This window comes from Canis lupus, chromosome X (genome assembly GCF_011100685.1).
Source record: "Canis lupus familiaris isolate Mischka breed German Shepherd chromosome X, alternate assembly UU_Cfam_GSD_1.0, whole genome shotgun sequence".
In the NCBI taxonomy this organism is placed as follows: Eukaryota; Metazoa; Chordata; class Mammalia; order Carnivora; family Canidae; genus Canis; species Canis lupus.
Window position 1 is genome coordinate 58,793,171 of NC_049260.1, and position 23,043 is coordinate 58,816,213.

Consider the following 23,043-nt stretch of genomic DNA (forward strand, 5'->3'; position numbering starts at 1 on the left):
CGCGCTGCAGCCCTCAGGGAGCTCGGCGCACTCTTCTGCATGCGCCGCAGGTGTCTGTTAGTGTCCCAGGGAGCCCGAGGGCATTCCTGCCCTCCTGGGGTCCTGCTCTAACTCCCTGGGAGCCCCTTTCCGCCCGGGAAGGTTGGTGCAGCTCCTGCTTCTCTGGGACGGGGCTCTCCTGTCCTGGGGACACTCGCCCCGGCCTTAGTCCGGCTCCTCGCGGGGCCCCTCCCCCTTGGATGCCTTTTGTTTCTTTCTTTTTCCCCCGTCTTCCTACCTTGATAGAAGCGCGAACCCTTCTCGCTGTAGCATTCCAGCTGTTCTCTCTTTAAATCTCAGGCCGAATTCATAGATCAGGATAATTTGAAGGTTATCTAGGCAATCTGGTGGGGACAGGTGATTTGGGGACCCTACTCTTCCGCCATCTTGCCCCTCCTCCTGCACACAAGTTTCTTATCAGATATTTGATTTGCAAATATTTTCTCATCAAAGGCCTCATATATAATTCCATGGGATCGTGAATTATGTGGAATGTCCAGAATAGGCAAATCTATACAGACAGAAAGGTAGATTAGTGGTTACCAAGAAGTGGGATGGAGGAATTGAAAGTGACTGCTAAAGAGTATGGTATTTCTAAATATTCCAAATTAATTGTGGTGATGGTTGTGTAGCTTTGTGAATATCTTAAAAATCACTGAATTGTACATTTTAAGTGGTCAAGTTATATGGTATTGTGAATTATATCACAATATAAGCTGATGCAAATATACCTTTAAAATTACACTGCATTAATACAGCTTTTTAACATAACTCTATTAATTGTTCTTCAAAATACTTTTATTGGTGTAAAATATTTCATCATAATAATGAAGGAATTTATTTCACCATTCCTCTATTGTTAGATATTTAGCTTTGTTTCTACTTTTCTGGTGTTATGATAAATTGATAATAAATAGTTGTGCAGGGACGCCTGGGTGGCTCAGCGGTTGAGTGTCTGCCATCGGCTTGCGGCTTGATCCCAAGGTCCTGGGATTGAGTCCTGCATCAGGCTCCCTGTGAGGAGCCTGATTCCCCCTCTGCCTATGTCTCTGCCTCTCTCTGTGTGTTTCTCATGAATAAATAAATAAAATCTTAAAAAATAATAAAATAAAAAACCAGTTGTGCAGATCTCTGATTATTTCATTAAAGTACATCCCTAAAATTTGGTTATCAGAAAAAAATTATATGAACATTTTATGGGTTTTATATGTTACTAAGTCATAAAAACAATGTATGAATTTAAACTTATAACAGCACCTGTTTCAATACATCCTTACCAATACTAAGTACTATAATTTATAAAAATTGGCTATTATGGTAAACAAAAAGTGATATTTTGGGTTATTTTAATTTGCATTTCTTTGTAGTGAATTTGAATAATTTTCATGTTTATTCTTCATTTTAAATTTTATTTGTTGATTGTTTGTATTGTTTACTCATTTTCTAATGGTTGTATTTTTTTTCCTTTCTGATTGGCAATATCTTTGTAAATTAAGGGTGTTAAATTTTGAGTGTTACATATTTTGCAAATGTTTCTAGTCTTTTCATATTGAAGGAAATATTTATAATTAGTGCTTTTTATATAAAAATTAGGGCAATAATGTCTTTTTTTATCTACAAACATTTTAAGCAAATTTAAAAATATGTCATCAATTGTTAATTTCAAATTATAAATAAATGGTCATTTAATTTAAACAATATTGGGGAGATGGAGCATTATGCATCTGAATTCTATGGAGTGTTATGCACATGTATTCTCTATAAGGTCTACAGAAATGGAAACACATTATAAGGGCTATTAGTCAAGTTGTATAAATTATATATAGAACTTCTACTTATGTGAATAATATGAGAGTGAAAAATTTAATATCTTATTCACCAGAGCAAGAACTTAATTCTTTTCTAGTCTGCCCCTTAGCAGTCCAGGCAACAATCTATATGCCTCCCTCAGAATACTGACCTGAGAGATGCAGGAAATGTGTAAACTACTATGTTTCTGTTTCCATGGTGAGAGATGATGAAGCTTCTGGATAATCTGAAAGGTTGAAAAGTGAAGGTGATCAAATGACCCTTTTTATTTTATGGGCGGGTGTTATTTCACTGGTATATTTCATTTTTTTTTCAATCCCTGAAGACAGTAGATATCTGCATATCTCTAAAGACTGGTGTGCTATCCCAAAGCATTTGTAACCAGTTGAGATTTTCATATTCCAAAAGTAGTCAGGTTGATGTACTGTAAAAGAAGATTATTTTATTTATAAGCATTATCTGATCTATAATAATGGCAGATATTAGACTTAGACAGCTGTGATAACAACTCAACATCATCTGGCTTTAATGGGATGCTTTGGGTCTTGCTACTCAAAAAATTATCCTATTTCATGTTTTTCTACTGGACATATTGAAATAGCTATTAAAGTACTTTTGCTGTTGCTGTGTTCTAAAAAGGACTAAGGCATCCAGAAAGCAAGAGGCTTTAGAATTAACAAGCAACATCATTTATGGTACACATGTTTTTGTTTCTAATATGAGCATTTTGGAGGAGTAAAGTACTTTTGAATCAGCTTGCTTAATGTACTGATAATCACTTTCTTTATACTCCTTGCATAATATTATACTTGGCAGTTTGAGATTAAAAAAAACAAGTGGTGGTGGAATAGGGAGACTTTGGGCATGTCTTGTTCCATGAACACAATGAGATAACCATCAAACCATTCTAAATACCCCAGAAGTAGAACTGAAGACTGACAGAACAAACTCCACAAATAAAGGAAGAGAAGAGGTCACATCAAAAAAGGTAGAAAGTGGGGAGACATGGTTTGTGGGAGAAATGGATCACAGGTGCTGCAGAGGGGAGGGAGCCATGTTTGTAGAGAGAAGCATACTTGCTCACACGTGCATGCACACGCAAGAGAGAGAGACACACACAGGGGAATGCACAAGAATGCTTCCCCAAAGCCTTTGGCTTGGAAAAGGGGAGGAGCTGAATTTCATGAATTCTTGCAAAAAGCAGAGCTTAAAGCCTGGAGTTTTATTATTATTTTTTTTTACTTCTATGGAAGGGAACAAGACAGAGATGTCCACACTCACCACTATAATTTAACATAGTGCTGGAAATCTTAGCCACCACAATCCGACAACAAAAAGAATTAAAAGGTATCCAAACCAGCAAGGAATAAGTAAAATGTTCAGTATTTACAGATGACAGAATACTTTGAATAGAAAACCTGAAAGACTACCAAAAAATTGCTAGAACTGGTACACAAATCTAGTAAAGTCACAGGATACAAAATCAACATATAGAAATATATTGCTTTTCCACACATCAATAATGAAGTAGCAGAAAGAGAAATCAAGGAATCAATCCCATTTACAATTGCATCAAAACCCATAACATACCTAGGAGTAAACCTAACCAAAGAGGTGAAAGACCTGCATTCTGAAAAGTAGAAAATACTGATAAAAGAAATTGAAGATGACACAAAGAAATAGACATTCTATGCTCATGGATATTGGAAGAACAAATATTGTTAAAATGTCTATACTACCCAAAGCAATCTATGAGTTTAATGCAATTCCTATCAAAATACCATCAGCATTTTTCACAGAGCTAGAACAAACTATCCTAATATTTGTATGGAATCACAAAAGACCCTGAATAGACAAAGAAATCTAAAAAGAAAAGTAAAGCTGGAGGCATCACAATTCTGGACTTCAGGTTATATTACAAAGCTGTAATAACCCAAACAGTATGGTATTGGCACAAACACATAGACGAATGGATGAATGGAACAGAATATAAAACCCAGAAATGAACCCATAACTATGAGGTCAATTAATCTTTGACAAAGCAAGAAAGAATATCCAATGGAAAAAAAGACAGTGTCTTCAACAAATGATGTTGGGAAAACTAGACAGCAACATACAAAATAATGAAATTGGACCACTTTTTTACACCAAAGGTGAAAATAAATTCAAAGTAGATTAAAAAACTAAACCCTGAGACCTGAAACTTTAAAAATCCTAGAAGAGAATACAGGCCATAGCAAATTCTTTCTGGATGTCTCCTAAGGCAAGGGAAAGAAAAGCAAAAACAACAACAACAACAACAAACTATAGGGACTTCATCAAAATAAGCTTTTGCACAATGAAGGCAACAGTCAACAAAACTAAAAGGCAATCTATGGAATAGGAGAAGATATATGCAAAATGACATGTCTGATAAAGGATTAATATCCAAAATATACAAAGAACTTATAAAATACAACACCCAAAAAACAAAGAATCCAGTTAAAAATGGGAAGAAGGCATGAGTAGATATTTTTCCAAAGAAGACGCCCAGATGGCCAATAGACACATGAAAAATGGTCAATATCACTGATCATCAGGGAAATGCAAATCAAAACTGCAAAAAGATATCACCTCACATCTGTCAGAATGGCTAAAATCAACCACACAAGAAACAGCCAGTGTTGGTGGAGATGTGGTGGCGGAGAAAGGGGAACCCTCTTGCACTGTTGGTGGGAATGCAAACTGCTGCAAGCTGTTCTGGAAAACAGTATTCAGGTTCCTCAAAAAGTTAAAAAATAGAAATAACCTACAATCTAGCAATTGCAATCTTAGGTATTCACCCAAAGAATACAAAAATAGGAATTCAAAGGGATACATACATCCTGATGTTAATAGCAGCATTATCTACAATAGCTAAATTATGGAAATAGCCCATGTGTTCATCAATAGATGACTGGAGAAAGAAGATGTGGTGTGTGTGTGTGTGTGTGTGTGTGTGTGTGTGTGTGTATACAATGGAATGTTAGTCATAAAAAATAATGAAATCTTGCCATTTGCAAAGACATGGATGGGGCTAGAGAGTATTATAGTAAGCAAAATAAGTTTGTCAGAGAAAGGGAAATATCGTATGATTTCACTCATGTGGAATTTAAGAAACAAAACAAATGAGCAAAGGGGAAAAAAAGAGACAGAAAGAGGCAAACCATGAAAATAGGTGCTTAAGTATAGAGAAGAAACTTATCTTACCAAAATGCAGGTGGATGGGAGAATGGATTACATAGGTGATGAGGATTAAGGTGTGCACTTGTTATGAGCACAGGGTGATATATAGAATTGTTGAATCACTATATTGTACACCTGAAACTAATATTGTACTATATGTTCACTAACTGAAATTTAATTAAAAACTTAGAATGAATGAATGAATAAAAAGGTAGCAGTGATTGTCCCTTATAGTTTTTGGTTAGTACATTCTCCTTTATGAAATCAATGTGCCATTTAGAGTACTTCCATAACTGTGAGATCTAGATCCCAGAGTATAGCTGCCAGTCAGGATGTAGCCACCAGGAGGCTGGAAAACTTTCATGCCACTGTGTTAAACAGACAGATTCCAGAGCCAAGGTTGCTTTGTTCCATAAAGAATAGAAAAGTAAAAGTAGCTTTGAGAATGTCTGTCTTTGGAATCACAGCTCCATGGTGGGCACAACATTCTGTCTTATCTGGAATCCCAGGTTTAGGGTGTTCTTTCCCTTAAGTCTGAACAGAAAGCAAGTGTATTGATCCAGCTCTTCAGTGAAGGATATATAGAAAATAACTCATGTTTGTCAAACATCTTGAAGAGAAAAATAGGCAGTAAATGCTTAAGCATACATCTCATTCTCACCTGTATATTTGTACCAAAAAGGTGATTGATAAAGTGTGAAAGGCAATTCTGGAAGTGCAATGGGCTATCTGCCTTTCTGCTCCTTGCTGATGGTTGGTATTTCAGAATTTGGTAGGTATGATTTGACAATACACTTTTTCAGAAATTGACTTAGTATCCTGCTAAATGGGTTTTGTTAGCTTTTTACCACTGCAATGCACACTCTTATTTGGCACAGAGTGCTTCCTCCCAGTCATTAATTGATCAGGCTTGCAGACATTGAAGCCTGAGCTGAAAAACTGGATTATCAACTTCATGGTATCACTCCTGGCATTGATCGAGCTAAGGCAGCAAAGGTAAAGTCATCATGTGGTGAGGACTAAATTGAAAAAAAAAATGCAGATACTTCAAAAAGTCATGCTATGCGTAATAGAAGACAAATGAAGAATTTGGGAAGTCAATTTGACTTCTACTATCTGTACCTATACTGCTTTCCCCACTCCTACCTGCTCTTGATGCCTGTGTTGTAGTGATTTCATCATTTATTCAATATACATCTACTTAAACCAAGAATGATGTAATTTTAGTATTAGTGTATGCTCAGTATTCATTCTCTTTCTGTATCATTCTAGATCTCCTCCTTTACTTTAAAATTCTATATTCCTACATAAACCCTGGATACCATGGGAAATGACCATAACAGTATGTGTATACTTCTTTCAAGTCGTTGGTTTTCAGAGATGGGGAAGTGTAGGGAAATGGACAGTGTGGAATCTGGAAGAACCTAGTGAGTTGAAACTGCTTCATGGCCTTATATAAGTCACCTTATCTCTTCAGCCTCAGTTTTTTCATCTGTAAAACAGGGAAATACTCTCTCATCTACAGTATTTTTATGATGCTCTCACCCAAATTATGAGTATCCTCTAAGGCTCTGTCATTTACACTCTATATTTCTCTTTTTCCATTCATTTCCTTATCCTTATACATGCATCTCATATTGCTTAGGTGATTCCAAATTTCACATTTATCTCCTTTTGCTAGCTTTATTTTCTCCCTTGATGATTTACATTTCTCATAGGTTTAACTGCCATCTCTATATGAATGAATCCCAGATCTCTCTAGCCAATGGGACTATTTCCAGTTAATTAAAATGTCTCCTGACTTTGATTCTTCTTCATTTCTAATGTTACCACCACTCATGAAGCCATTGTGACATATGCCCAACTATCTATTGCTCTTTCTGGTTTTTGTATCTCCAAATTTCAATCCATCCTGCATACTAGCAACTAAGTTATCTTTATAAAATTTATGTTTCTTTATATCAATATTACTCAAGACCAAAGTTAATAGCGATTTCTTTTTGTATCAAGTCTACAAAGCCCTCTACCATCTGTTCATATCTTACATCTCTAAGATTACTTCCCACAACCCACAATGCCAACCTTTATAGGAATGGATGGTTTCCTCAGTGATCTTGCCACATTCATGTCATACTTCTTACCTGCAATGTTGTTTCCTTATTTCTAGCATCTATCCAGATGTTACCCATCCAAATAACATATAGTTTAAGTACTGTCTCTTCCTCATAAGTTTCACTACTATAGCCCTTTATTAATATGATCAGTGTTTAAGCATCACACACACTTACCATGTGTGCCACACAGTACTTAGCTTGGGTGTAAGCCTACATTAGTTATGCAATTGCTATCATCACTTTTATGGCAATGTGCACATTAAGGCTTGTGTTAGACTTGTGTGCTTTTCCTATCCTTCCTTACAATTGCAAATTCCTTGGGGGCAGAGGTCACCTATTATTTATCTTCGTATCCTTCCACAGTACCTTGTCTGAGGAAATGTTTTCTGAATTAAACTGATTGATTGGAGACCTTCAGTATTTCAGGGAAATGTACCAATTCAGAACTGAGTGTTGGACACTGCAAGTAAATTGGTAAAATGAACATTCATGATATTATTACATGAGGTAAGTTTTTCAGAAGCTGTAGGTATGGTCACTTCCTTTTTACCTAGAAACTAGGGAAGAAGTCACTTGGAAAATGCCTAGTTACTTAAAGGGTAGTCCCTCCATACCTTAGTGTATTATGTTTGATACTTTCAGGGATGAGACCTAGAATTTCTACTCTCAAGTAAAGTTAAATGATGAATGTGAGAATAGTTTGTTTACAGCCCAGTGGTCAAAATGCTAGGTGGGTGTGATAAGAGGTAACAACTGGGTGTACTTAGGAGAATATTTGATTAAAGATATTTTATTCCAGAGTAAGGGAGGCATATTTATAATGTGAATTTACAGTGGCTGCTCAAGTATAATATTTCTTCAAAAAAGAAAAAGAGCCATTTTGTGAAATATATCTAGTTGTGGTTATTCAGTTTGACTTTTAATTCCTCAGTATCAGATGGGATCACAGGACATCACACCTTAGAGCTGAGGATAGCTTAGAGATCATGCAATTGAAACTGAGGTCCAGAGAAGAGAAGGGACTTTCTAAAACTCATTCATTGAACCTGGTGGCAAAGCTGGGAAATGATTCCCATGCCAGGGCTTTATCCATGTTTTTTCATCATTCTATTTCTGATGAAAAAGGCATAGGAACTGAGGTAATTTTTTAAATGGACCTTAAAAAGTTCTATAAACTTAAAAGTAAATAGCAAAGAAGAGACACAGTGATTAAGCTTTTGGACTTTGGAGCCAGATTGTCACTTATTAGCTATGTGACTTTGGGCTTCTCTACATTTGAGTTTCCTCAATTGTAAAATGGGGTTATTTAATATTTACAATTCATAAAATGTTTATGACTCTTAAATGTGACAATGTCTATAAATTACTTTGCATAAAATAGCCATTCAACAAATGTTAGTTGTACTCTTAGAATCAAGCAGTTATCTACATGCAACCTTAGTTTGCTAGGGCTTCAGAGAATAATGAAATAAAGGTGACAATGTTTCTCGAATCAAGGAATTCCCATCCAGTCCCTTACCATCCAAATTCTTTGTTGGAACCAGGCTACTATCTTCATCACTTAGCTTGGGGTCTCATGCATTACTTGTGACTTATGTGTACCTTCTACCTCTTCCTTCCTTGCCACCAATCTATCTAATCTTTTCTGACCAGTCCAGCTCATAGGAATCACTCCTCTTTGAATATATATATATATGTAACTTTATGGTTCTACTCATTTGGTCAATATTATATCCTGTATTGTGTTTTGTTAAGCAATTTTTCATGTATGTGTCTTATCTCCTCAAATAAATTTAACAAATGTTAGTTTCTCCCTCTCCCCTGTCCTTTACCTAAATATCCTTGGTCAATCAACCAGACATTCTCCCCCAAAATGGAACTAACTCCTGTAAACATTCTGAATAATGGAAAATAGCCTTTAGGAAAAGAGCCACTCAATTAATCATCCCAAATGTGTATTCATAAGTATAATTCATTGGAAGATCAGGTTGGTAACATGTTAGTATAAGCCTATGTATCTTGAATTCCTATATAGAAAGCTGGTAAAGAATTGACTTGGATTATGGATACTTCCATAGTTGGCCCTACCTGTTGTTACTCTGCATGGGAATAAATAAGGACAATTTAGTACCCCGAAGGAATATAGTCTGTGAGGTAGAAAACATGAATTTAACTTAGGGCCTTGCCTAAGTACTATGGTAGTATCTTCAAGTTCTTCATGGATGATCACGAAAGTCTGGTTAGGCTCAAAGAACTATGTGATAGGGTAATATTTTTCCTTTAAGCAAGATTCAATGGCTGTCTCTCACTGGTAGGTGATTGCACAGAATATCATCCATAGATGCTTCTAAGCAATATAGTTCTTGATATGAAAGCTCCCTTGTCTCAGAATCAGAGCTCTTATATACAGGATGTACATGAAGAGTTTGAGTTCTGATGAAGAGAAGGGCTCTAACCAATTCTCTCAGAAGGTCCAGAAATTAGAGCAATCTCTGACATAGAATGGAAGTGTGCTTTGATAGGAGTATCACTTCATCATCTTCCTAAAACAGTATTTTCCTCACATGCACAAAAACCTGCACAAAAACCATCAGTAGTTCCCCATCACCCATATAATAAAGTTCTTAGTCTTATATCAAAGGTCCCAACCAATCTGACACCAATTTACTTGCTAACTTAATCTCATAATCATCTTCTATATGCAATACTATTTTGCAAAGTTTGCAGAAAATACTGAAATCAAGGTGACTAGGTCTCTGACTTCAAGGAATTCTCATCCACTCCCCCACCATTCAAACTCTTAGCTGGAAGTAGGCTACTTTCTTCAAGTCCACCTCACTTAGCTTGGGGTTCTATGCATAGCCTGTGGCTTTCCTTGTATCATCCGTATTTTTATTCTTTGCCACTAATTCAAATCCTATCTAATCTTAAGACCAAAATTCTACTTGTTCTGTAAAGCATTTCCTGACTGGCCACAGAATTCATTCTCTCTTTTGAATTCCTGTAGCATAAACTTCATGGTTCTATTTATTTGGTCAATAGCATATATTGTACTTTGTTAGGCAACTTTTCATATATGTGTGTCTTATTTCCCCCAAATAAATACAAAACCCTTGAGTGCACAGACAATAATGCATAATGTCTCTTATGATTCTAATGTCATAACCTTAGCACGTTCTCAACAAATACTAGCTTATTTATTCTGTTATTCTTCCTAATGGATTATTTATTATGGCAGCAGGGACTACAAGACTGAAAATAAATCAGAAGCCTCCTCTACCTTGAAAAGTCACTAATTGTTTCAAACACAAAAGTTTTATCCAAACAAAATAGTAGGAAATTGCCCTATATAAAACACATAAAGGGGAAAGGAGAAAAAATAAGTAAGAAATGTCAGAAAGAGAGACAGAACATGAAAGACTCCTAACTCTGGGAAACGAACTAGGGGTGGTAGAAGGGGAGGTGGGCAGGGGGTGGGGGTGACTGGGTGACGGGCACTGAGGTGGGCACTTGACGGGATGAGCACTGGGTGTTATTCTGTATGTTGACAAATTGAACACCAATAAAAAATAAATTTATTAAAAAAAACTCAGGAACACACAGCAAAAAAATATAAAATAAAATAAAATAAAATAAAATAAAGCACATAATATACTACAGTCTAATTCAATGTTTTTCTGGATAAGTGTCCAGCATTTGATAAGACTAATTTTTCTGAGCCCTGGTTTATCATAAACACTAGAAGACTGAATTAGCAAGTTAAAGCAAATATTTGTTTTTGTATTAAGGAGATTTTTTTCTTGACAAAAAATCCCTTCTGGGACATACTATATTAAAATTATTAAAATAGGGATTTGGGTGGAAGATGGCAGGGGAGTAGGTGGACCCTAGGTTTGTATCATCCCTCAAAGATAGGTAGATAATACGTATCAGATAAAGGGCTAGTTTCCAAGATCTATAAATAACTTATTAAATTCAACACCAAAGAAACAAACAATCCAGTCATGAAATGGGCAAAAGACATGAAGAGAAATCTCACAGAGGAAGACATAGACATGGCCAACATGCACATTAGAAAATGCTCTGCATCACTTGCCATCAGGGAAATACAAATCAAAACCACAATGAGATACCACCTCACACCAGTGAGAATGGGGAAAATTAACAAGGCAGGAAACCACAAATGTTGGAGAGGATACGGAGAAAAGGGAACCCTCTTACACTGTTGGTTGGAATGTGAACTGATGCAGCCACACTGGAAAACTGTGTGGAGGTTCCTCAAAGAGTTAAAAATAGACTGCCCTACGACCCAGCAATTGCTCTGTTGGGGATTTACCCCAAAGATACAGATGCAATGAAACGCCAGGACACCTGCACCCCGATGTTTATAGCAGCAATGGCCACAATAGCCAAACTGTGGAAGGATCCTTGGTGTCCATCGAAAGATGAATGGATAAAGAAGATGTGGTTTATGTATACAATGGAATATTACTCAGCCATTAGAAATGACAAATACCCACCATTTGCTTCAACGTGGATAGAACTGGAGGGTATTATGCCGAGTGAAGTAAGTCAATCGGAGAAGGACAAACATTATATGTTCTCATTCATTTGGGGAATATAAATAATAGTGAAAAGGAATATAAGGGAAGGGAGAAGAAATGTGTGGGAAATATCAGAAAGGGAGACAGAACATAAAGACTCCTAACTCTGGGAAACGAACTAGGGGTGGTGGAAGGGGAGGAGGGCGGGGGGTGGGGGTGAATGGGTGACTGGCACTGGGGGGGGCACTTGACGGGATGAGCACTGGGTGTTATTCTGTATGTTGGTAAATTGAACACCAATAAAAAATAAATTTATTTAAAAAAAGGTAGGTAATAATAAAATATTTCTAAATACCGCAGAAACCACCCTAAAGACTGACAGAACAAAGTCCACAGCTAAAGGTAGAGAAGAAGCCATAACGAAGAAGAGAGGAATTGTGGAGACATGGTTTAGGGGAGAAATGGATCTTGAGTGCTACAGAGGGGAGGGATTTGTGGTTGCAGAGAAGGATGAGAGAGAGTAAAACACACAGGGGAACACACAAAGAGAACATTTCCCCAAAGCTATTTGCTGATAAAATGAGTGGCTGATTTTCATGAGTTCTTGCAACTAGTGGGGCTTAAAGCCTAGAGTTTTAAAGGGCAGAGGGTTTAGATGGGATAGCACCCAGAGAGCACTGCATTGCTCCTGGAGAGAAGGTGGCAAAAAACCCAGAGGCAGACAGCATGGAAATAGTGATCTGAAAAACACCTGGGACACACAAGAGGGAGAATATTCACTGTTCTCAGAGTGCTTCCCTAACAGGCCATATTCACAAGGATGTCTCTCTAGGGACAAGGTTGCTACTTGGCCCCATTTCCCTCCCTTGCCTCACAGCATAAACACAGAACCACTTGCAGGAAGCAGTGTGCAGCAGTGATACTGGTTCCCTACCTTGCTTATACCAAGTCCCACACCCCGACACTCTGGTGAGATTGCCCTTCTCAGTCAAGCTTGCTTCAGTCTCAGTGGAGTGGGCCCCTCCTCCAGAAGACCTGCAGAAACCCCTGTACAAACCATGTCTCCCAACAGAGAGTTCTGCAGGGCTTCAGTTCTAGATGAAGCAGTATTAGGTCTCATTCTCTACATAAGCAGACCAGAGTTCACCTTCTTAAAACTCACTACATTCTGGTCAAGGACCAAACACTGTACACCATAGGGAAGGACAGTCTCTGTAGACGACTAGCTTGAAGAATAGAGCAGCCAAAACATAATAGCAGAGCGCATGCAGCACACACCAAAGATGCTCCTTGAAGTACCAGGCCCTGGACACTATATGGTGTCTTCTTCATAAAGCCATTACTTTCAGGAGCAGGAGACACAATTGTCTTTTCTAACATACAGACAAAGGCAGAGACAGACAAAATGCCAAGACAGAGGAATTCTTCCCAAATGAAAGAACAAGATAAGGCCATGGACAGAGATGGGCATGCTAGGTGGAGAATTTAAAGCAATGATCACAAGGATACTTACCAGTCTTGAGAAAAGAATGGAAGACATCAGGGAGACCCTTGCCACAGAGATAAAAGAGTTAAAAAAGAATCAATCAGAAATGAAGAATGCAATAAATAAGATTGGAAATAGCTTGATGAAATGAACATCAGGTTGCAAGAAACGTAGAAATGAATTAGTGATATAGAAGAAAAAAATGGAAAATTAAGGTGAACAAAAGAGAGAAAGAAGACTTATGCAACATGAGAATAGGCTTAGAGAACTCAGTGACTCCATCAAACATAACATTCATATTACAGGAGTCTCAGAAGAAGAGAAACAAAGTGGGGCATAAAATTTATTTGAGAAAATAATAGCTGAAAACTTCCCTAATCTGGGGAAGGAAAGAGACATCCAGATCCAAGAGGAACAGAAAGCTCCCATTAAAATCAAAAGAGAAGGCCAACGCCAAGACATTTCATAATTAAAATTACAAAATACAGTGATAAAGAAAAAAAAAAATCTTAAAAGAAGCAAGTTAAAAGAAATCCTTAACTTATAAGGGAAGACCCATAAAGCTAGCTGGAGATTTCTCAACAGTATCTTAGAAGGGAGTGTGGCATGATATATTCAACATACTGAATGGGAAAAATCTGTAGCCAAGAATATTCTATCCAGCAAGGCTATCATTCAGAATTGAAGGAAAGGTAAAGAATGTCCCAGATAAAGAAAAACTAAAGGAGTTCATGACTACTAAATGAGCCTTGAAAGAAATATTAAAGAGGTCTCTTTGAGTGGAAAGGAAGACGAAAAGTGACAAAGACAAGAGAGGATCAAAGAAAATCTCCAGAAACAATGACAAAAGAAGCAATAAAATGGCACTAAATGCGTATATATATCAGTACTTACTTTGAATGTAAATGGACTAAATGCTCCAGTAAAGAAAAAGACCTATCAATATGCTGCTTATAAAAGACTCATTTTAGACCTAAAGACACTTGTGGATTGAAAGTGAGGGCATGGAAAAACATTTATCACAGAAATAGATTTCAAAAGAAAGCTGGAGTAGCAATACTTATATCAGACAAACTAGATTTTTAAAAAAATTCTTATATAAATTCAATTTAATTAACATAGTGTATTATTAGTTTCAGAAGTAGAATTTAGTGATTAGATTAGTTGTATATAACACCCAGTGTTCATTCCATCAAGTGCCCTCTTTAATGACCATCACCCAGTCTTCCCATCCCCCAACACACCTCCCCTCCAGCAACCTTCGGTTTGTTTCTTATAGTTAAGAGTCTTTTATGGTTTGTCTTCTTCTCTGATTTAGTCTTATTTTATTTTTCCTTACCTTCTCCTATGTTCATCTGTTTTGTTTCTTAAGTCACACATATGAGTGAAATCATGATATTTGCCTTTCTCTGACTGACTTATTTTGCTTAGCAAGGACAAACTAGATTTTATTTATTTATTTATTTATTTATTTATTTATTTATTTATTTATGATAGTCACACACACACACACACACACAGAGGCAGAGACATAGGCAGAGGGAGAAGCAGGCTCCATGCACCGGGAGCCGGACGTGGGATTCGATCCCGGGTGTCCAGGATTGCGCCCTGGGCCAAAGGCAGGCGCTAAACCACTGTGCCACACAGGGATCCCGAGAAACTAGATTTTAAAACAAATACTGTAACAAGAAATGAAGAAGGGGGGATCCCTGGGTGGCGCAGAGGTTTGGCGCCTGCCTTTGGCCCAGGGCGCGATCCTGGAGACCCGGGATCGAATCCCACATCGGGCTCCCGGTGCATGGAGCCTGCTTCTCCCTCTGCCTGTGTCTCTGCCTCTCTCTCTCTCTCTCTGTAACTATCATAAATAAATAAAAAAATTAAAAAAAAAAATTTAAAAAAAAAAAAAAAAAAAAAAAAGAAATGAAGAAGGGCACTATATCATAATAAAGGGGAAGATCCAACAAGAAGATCTAAAAATTATAAATACTTATGCACCCAACTGTATAAAACAGTTAATAAAAGTATAAAGGAACTAATGGATAATATGTTAATAGTAGGGTACTTAAACACCCCACTTACATCAATGGACAGATGGTCTATACAGAAAATAAACAAGGAAATGGCTTTGAATGACACACTGGACCAGGTGGACTTCACATATATTCAGAACATTCCATTCTAAAGCAGCAGCATACACATTCTTTTCAAGTACACATGGAACATTCTCCATAATAGATCACGTATTAGGTAACAAAATAGGTCTCAACAAATACAAAAAGATTTAAGTCATACCATACAGCTTTACTGACCACAACACAATGAAAGTAGAGGTCAACCACAAAAAAAGATCTGGAAAGTACATGGAGGTTAAATAACATGTTAGTAAACAATGAATGGGTTAACCAGGAAATCAAAGAAGAAATAAAAAAATAGATGTAAACAAATGAAAATGAAAACAAGACATTCCAAAACCTTTGGGATGCAACAAAAGTGTTCCTAAAAGGGAAGTATATAGCAATACAAGCCTATGTAGAGAAGCAAGAAAAATCTCAAATCAACAACCTAAACTTATAACTAAAGAAACTAGAAAAAGAACAACAAATAAAAAAGCCAACAGAAGGAAGGGAATAATAAAGATTAGAGCAGAAATAAATAATATAGAAACTAAAAAATCTAACTTTACACCTAAAGAAACTAGAAAAAGAACGAATGAAGCCTTAAGTTAGTAGAAGGAAGGAAGTAACCAAGATCAAAGCACAAACAGAGACAAAATAGCTAAACAAAATACCAACGAATCTAGGAGGTGCTTCTTTGAAAAGATAAGCAAACATGACAAATTTTTAGCTAGATTCTCTAAGAAAAAGAGAGGGCTCAAGTAAATAAAAGCAGAAATAAAAGAGGAAAAATTACAACTGATACCATAAGATGTAGAACGAGTCATAAGAAACTAGTATGAACAACTGTACACAAATTGAACAAGAGGAGATCGATAAATTTCTTACAACCACTATCTTCTAACAGTAAATCACGAAGAAATAGAAAATCTGAATAGAACAATTACTAGGAAGTCAACTGAATAAGTAATCAAAAACCTTCCAGCAAACAACTGTCCAGGACCAGACAGTTTCACTGGTGAGTTCTATGAAACACTCAAAGAAAATGTAATACCTATCCTCAAACTTCCAAAAAGTAGAAGAGGAGGGAATGCTTCTAAATTCACTTTACAAGACCAGGATTACCCTGATATCAAAACCAGATAAGAACACAACAATAATATATAATTGTGGGCTAATATCCTTAATAAACATAGTTGCAAAAATCCTCAAGAAAATATTAACAAACCGAATTCAACAATACATTAAAAAGATCATACTGCATAAATAAGGGGGATTTATTTCAGGGATGTAAGGATATTTTTTTTGTACGGATGTTTCAACATTCACAAATCAATCAACATGATATACCACATTATCAAAATGAAAGATGAAAATCCTATGATCAAAAAAAAAAAAGAAAAGAAAATCCTATGATCATCTCAGTAGATGCAGAAAAGCATGTGACAATATTCAACATACATTTATAACAACTCTTAATAAGTGGGTATGGAGGGAAAATACCCCAACACAATAAAAGCCATATATGAAAAACCCACAGCTATATCATGCTTAATGGTGAGAAACTGATAGCTTTTACTCTGAGATTAGGAACAAGGCTTTATTTATTTATCACCACTTTTATTAAATATAGGATTGGAAATACTTAAGGCAAGAAAAAAAAGCCATCCAAATTGGAAAGGAAGATGTACCAAGGTCTTTATTTCAGATGACATGAAATCATATGTAGAAAAGTCTAAGGTCTTCACCAAAGACTGTTAGAACTAATAAATTCAGTAAATTTGTAAGATACAAAATCAATATACAGAAATGTGTATATATCTATATACTAATAAAATATCAGAAAGAGAAACAAAGAAAATATTCCCATTTATAATTACATCATAAAGAATAAAATACCTAGAAATAAATTTAACCAAAGGGACAAAACACGTGTACACTAAAAACTATAAGACACTGATGAAATAAATTGAAGACACACAAAAAATGGAAAGATACTCCATGCTCATGGATTGTAAACATCAATATTGTTAAAATGTCCATATTACCCAAAGCAATATACAGATTCAATGCAATCCCTATCAAAATTCCAAGTGCGTTTTTCAAAGAAATAGAAAAATAATTTTAAAATCTTCATGAAATTACAAAAGATCCCAAATAACCAAGGTAATCTTGAGAAAGAATAAAGGTGGAGGTATCATGCTCCCTGGTTATTTTGGTTTTGTTTTTATTGAAGTTCGATTTGCTCCCTGGTTAAAAACTATACCACAAAGCTATGGTAAGCAAAGCATTCTGGTATTTGCATAAAAACACACACACAGGGCAGCCCGGGTGGCTCAGCGGTTTAGCAGCGCCTTGAGCCCAGGGCCTGATCCTGGAGACCCAAGATCCGGTCCCATGTCAGGCTCCCTGCATGAAGCCTGCTTCTCCCTCTGCCTGTGTCTCTGCCTCTCTCTCTCTCTTTCATAAATAAATAAATAAATAAACTCTTTTTAAAAATACACACAGATCAATGGAAGAGAATTGAGAGCCCAGACACACACATATAGGCAATTAATATATGACAAAGGAGATAAGTATGCACAATGGAGAGAGAATAGTCTCCTCAATAAGTGGCGCTGGGAAAACCACACAGGCACATGCAAAGAAATGAAATTAGACCACTACTTTACACCATACACAAAAAACAACACAAAATAGATTTGACTTGAACATAAGACCTGAAAACTTTAAATTTGTAGAAAAAAACATAGGTAGTAAGGTCTTTGACATCAGTGTCATTGATGTGTTTGTATATTGATGCCAAATGCAAGGGAAACAAAAAGCAAAATAATCAAATGGGACTACATCAAACTAAAAGGTTCTGCACAGCTAAAGAATCATCATCAAAACAAAAAGGCAACCAATTGAGTGAGAAAAGATATTTGCAAGTCATATATCCAATTAGGGGTTAATATTCAAAATACATAAAGAACTCAACAATAAAAAAACTGATAAAAAATGGAGAGAGGACCTGAATAGACATTTTTCCAAAGAAGACGTACAGGTGGCTAACAGGAGCATGGAAAGATATTCAACATCACAATCATCAGGGAAATATAAATCAAAACTACACTGACATATCTCCCTTACACTAGTTAGAATGACTAAAATCAAAATGACAATAAATAACAAGTATTGGTGTGGATGTGGATAATAAGGAATCCGCATGCACCATTTGTGGGAATGTAAATTGGGATAGCCACTGTGGAAAACAGTATGGAGTTTCCTCAAAACATTAAAAGTAGAACTACCATATGATCCAATAATTACACTACTGGGTATTGACCCCCCCCCCCAAATGAAAATACTAATTCAAAAAGATAAATGAACTTCTATGTTTATTGTAACATTCTTTACAATAGTCAAGATATGGAAGCAACCTAAATATACAAAATGGAATATTACACAGCCACAAAAGGATGAGACTGTATCATTTGAAAAAACATGGGGGGACCTAGAGGGTACTATGCTAAGTGAGATAAGTCAGACTGAGAAAGACAAATACCATATGATTCTATTCGTAAGTGGAACCTGTAAAAAAAGGGATAAACAAACAAAGTAGAATCCAACTCTAAATACAAAGAAGAACTGATGATTGCCAGAAGGGAAGGAAGTGAGGGGATGGGCAAAATGGGTGAAAGGGAGAGAGAGATAAAAGCTCAGAGTTATGGAATGAATAAGTCATGGGAATAAAATGTGCAGCATAAAGAATACAGTAATGATATTGTAATAGTGATGTAACAGGACAAATGATAGCTATACTTGTGATGAACATAGTATAAAATATTAACTTGAAAATCACTAAGTTGTACATCTGAAACTAATGTAACTTTGTGTGTCAACTAAAGTAAAAAAAAAGAAAAAGAAGTACACTACATAATGATAAAAGGATCAATCCAACAAGAGATATAATAATTATAAATATTTATAGACGCAACTAGAAGTACTGCACAAAGAAAATATTAATAGACATAAGGTAGAAATTGACAGCAATACAATAAATGTAGGGGACTCTAGCTCCCCACTTACATGACTGGATAGATCATCCAGACAGAAAATCAACAAGGAAATAGTAGCTTTGAATGACACATTAGACCAAATGGACCTAACTGATATATACAGAGCACTCCATCTAAAAACAGCAGAATACACATTCTTCTAAAGTATACATGAAACATTCTCCAAGGTAGATTGCTTGTTAGGCCACAAAACATTCCTCAATATATTTAAGAAGCTTGAAATCATGTAAATCATCTTTTTCAAACAAAACAATGAAACTAGAAATCAATTACAAGAAAAAACTAGAAAGAACAAAACCACATGGGGGCTAAGAAACATGTTACTACACAACCAATGAATCAACAACAACCACAAAAATAAAGAATACATGGAGACAAATGAAAATGAAAATGCAATAGTTCAAAATCCTTGGGACACTAAGCAGTTCTTTGAGGGAAGATTATAGCAATACACCTCTACCTCAAAAAAAGAAAAAAAAAAAAAGAAAAAGAAAAAGAAAAAAAGAAAAGAAAAAGAAAAACTTCAAATAAACAACCTAATTATATAGCTAAAGGTATCAGAAAAAAAGAACAGAGACTATAAAATAGAAAAGATCAATGAAATCAAGAACTAGTTCATGATAGATAAATAAAATTGATAAACCCTTAGCCAGAACCATTAAGAAAAAAAGAGGACTCAAATAAATAAAATCTGAAATGAAGGAGGAGAGATAACAACCAACACCGCAGAAATATAAACAATTATATGAGAATATTATGAAAAATTATATGCCAACAAATTGGACAACTAGAAGAAATTAGATAAATTACTGGCAACATGCAATCCTCTAAAACTGAATAAGAAATAGAAAATCTGAAAAGACCAATTACTAGTAATGAAATTGAATCAGTAGTCAAAAAATTTCCAGTAAATGAAAGTCTAGGACTGGATGGCTTCACAGGTGAATTCCACCAAACATTTAAGGAAGAGTTAATACCTCTTCTCAAACTATTCCAAAAAAAATGGAAAAGGAAGGAAAGCTTCCATATATATATTCTATGAGGCCAATGTAACCCTGATACCAAAACTGAAGACACTATGAGAGAGAGAGAGAGAGAGAGAGAGAGAGAGAATAGGAAGAAAACTACATGCCAATATTCCTGATGAACACTGATGCAAAATCTTCACAAAATATTAGCAAACTGAATTCATCAATACTTTAAAGGATCATTCACTATGATCAAGTGGGATTCATTCCAGGGGTGCAAGGGTGGTTTGATATTTGCAAATCAATTAATGTGATATATCACTTTAGCAAGAGTAAGATTAAAAAGTATATGATCATCTCAATAGAGAGAAAGCAAAGACAACATACTTTCATGATTAAAATCTCTCAACACAGTGAGTTCAGAGGAAACATACCTCAACATATGGGTGATATATGAGAAACCCACAACTAACATCATACTCAATGGTGAAAGACTAAAAATGTTTCCTCTAAGATCAGGAACAAGACAAAGATATCCACTCTTAACCGCTTATAATCAATATAGTATGGGGAGCCCTAGCTACAACAATCAGACAAAAAATTGAATAAAAGGCATCCAAATTGGTAAGGGAGAAGTTAAATGGTCACTATTTACAGTTGACATGATATTTCATATAGAAATCCTTAAATATTCCACCAAAAAATTAGAACTGATAAATGAATTCAGTAAGGTCACAGGATACAAAATTAACATACAGACATCTGTTGCATTTCTATACACTAATAACAAAGTAGCAGAAAGAGAAATTAAGAAAACAATCCCATTTAAAATTGTATCAAAAAGAATACAATGGATAGGAATGAATTTAACCAAGAAAGTTGGTTGTATACCTGAAAACTCTAAGACATCAGTGAAAGAAACTGAAGATAACATAAACAAATGGAAATATATACAATGCTTATGGATTGGAGGGATTAACATTGTTAAAATGTCCATACTATTCAAAGTAATCTATAGATTCAATGCAGTGCCTATCAACATGTAATAGAACTAGAACTAGAAGAAATAATCCTAAAATTTGTATGGAGCCAAAAAGGACCCTGAATGGCCAAAATAATCTTGAGACAGAACAAAGCTTGTGGTATTACCACCTCAGATTTCAAGATATACTACAAAGTTGTAGTAAAACATATGGTACTGGATAAAAACAGACACAGATCAGTTGAATGGGATAGAGATCCCAGAAATAAGTCCACACACATATGATCAATTAATCTATGACGAAGGAGGCAAGAATATGCAATGGGAAAAGACTACCTTTTCAACTAATGGTGTTGTGCAAACTAGACAATTATATGCAAAAGAATGAAACTGGACCACTTTCTTACACCATACACAAAAGTAAACTCAAAATGGATTAAAATCCAAACTGTGTGACCTGCAATACAAAAATCCTAAAAGAAAATGTAGACAGGCAATGCGAAAAAAAGTAAAAGTAAAGTATTTGGACTACATCAAAATGAAAGATTTTTGCATAGCAAAGGAAACTATCAACAAAACAAAAAGGCAGCCTACTAAATGATAGTAAATATTTGTAAATTATATCTTATAAGGGGTTAATATTAAAAATATGTTAAAAACATATAGCTGAACACCAAAAAAATCCCACAAACAATCTGACTGAAAAATGGGCATAGGACCCGAATAGGTATTTTTCCAAAGAGATAAACAAATGACCAACGAATATATGAAAAGATACTCAATAAAAACCACAATGAGATATCACCTTAAATATTTTAGAATGGCTAGTATTAAAGGACAAAAAATAACAAGTCTGGCAAGGATGTGGAGAAAAGGGAACCCTCATGCACTGTTGCTGGGAATATAAATTGGCACAAACCACTTGGAAAATATTATGAGGGTTCCTCAAACATTTTTATTTTTTATTATATTTTAAAATTTTTTAAAAAATATTTTATTTATTTATTCATGACAAACACAGAGAGAGAGAAAGAGAGGCAGAGACACAGGCAGAGGAAGCCCAATGTGTGACTCGATCCCGAGTCTCCGGGATTACGCCCTGGGCTGAAGGTGGCGGTAAACTGATGAGCCACCCGGGCTGCCCCCTCAAACATTTTTATTTTATTTTATTTTATTTTTTATTTTTTTTAAATTTATTTTTTATTGGCGTTCAATTTACTAACATACAGAATAACCCCCAGTGCCCGTCACCCATTCACTCCCACCCCCCGCCATCCTCCCCTTCTATCACCCCTAGTTCGTTTCCCAGAGTTAGCAGTCTTTATGTTCTGTCTCCCTTTCTGATATTTCCCACACATTTCTTCTCCCTTCCCCTATATTTTTTAATAAATATATTTTTTATTGGCGTTCAATTTACCAACATACAGAATAGCACCCAGTGCTCATCCCGTCAAGTGACCCCCCCGTGCCCGTCACCCATTCACCCCCACCCTCCGCCCTCCTCTGCTTCTGCCACCCCTAGTTCATTTTCCAGAGTGAGGAGTCTTTATGTTCTGTCTCTCTTTCTGATATTTCTGACACATTTCTTCTCCCTTCCCCTATATTCCCTTTCACTATTATTTATATTCCCCAAATGAATGAGAACATACACTGTTTGTCTTTCTCCGATTGACTTCACTCAGCATAATACCCTCCAGTCCCATCCACGTTGAAGCAAATGGT

At 35.8% G+C, this 23,043-nt stretch overlaps 1 protein-coding gene across 3 annotated transcripts in view; it reads right to left on the reverse strand.

The window, feature by feature from the left end:
* ZDHHC15 (zinc finger DHHC-type palmitoyltransferase 15) overlaps nucleotides 1-23,043 on the reverse strand; it is a 171,381-nt gene that overhangs the window by 12,559 nt on the left and 135,779 nt on the right. Inside the window, exons 11-12 of one of the 3 annotated variants that reach the window (XM_038587753.1) lie at nucleotides 2,000-2,074; nucleotides 364-550 (exon numbers count right to left, since the gene is read on the reverse strand). The exons of 1 other annotated variant lie outside the window; for it this stretch is intronic. In XM_038587753.1, coding sequence (XP_038443681.1) covers nucleotides 2,028-2,074 — 47 coding nt within the window. In that variant the 3' untranslated portion in view covers nucleotides 364-550; nucleotides 2,000-2,027. Of the gene's footprint in view, nucleotides 1-363; nucleotides 551-1,999; nucleotides 2,075-23,043 lie in introns of those variants that run through there. One more of the 3 variants, XM_038587752.1, reaches the window with a different exon arrangement.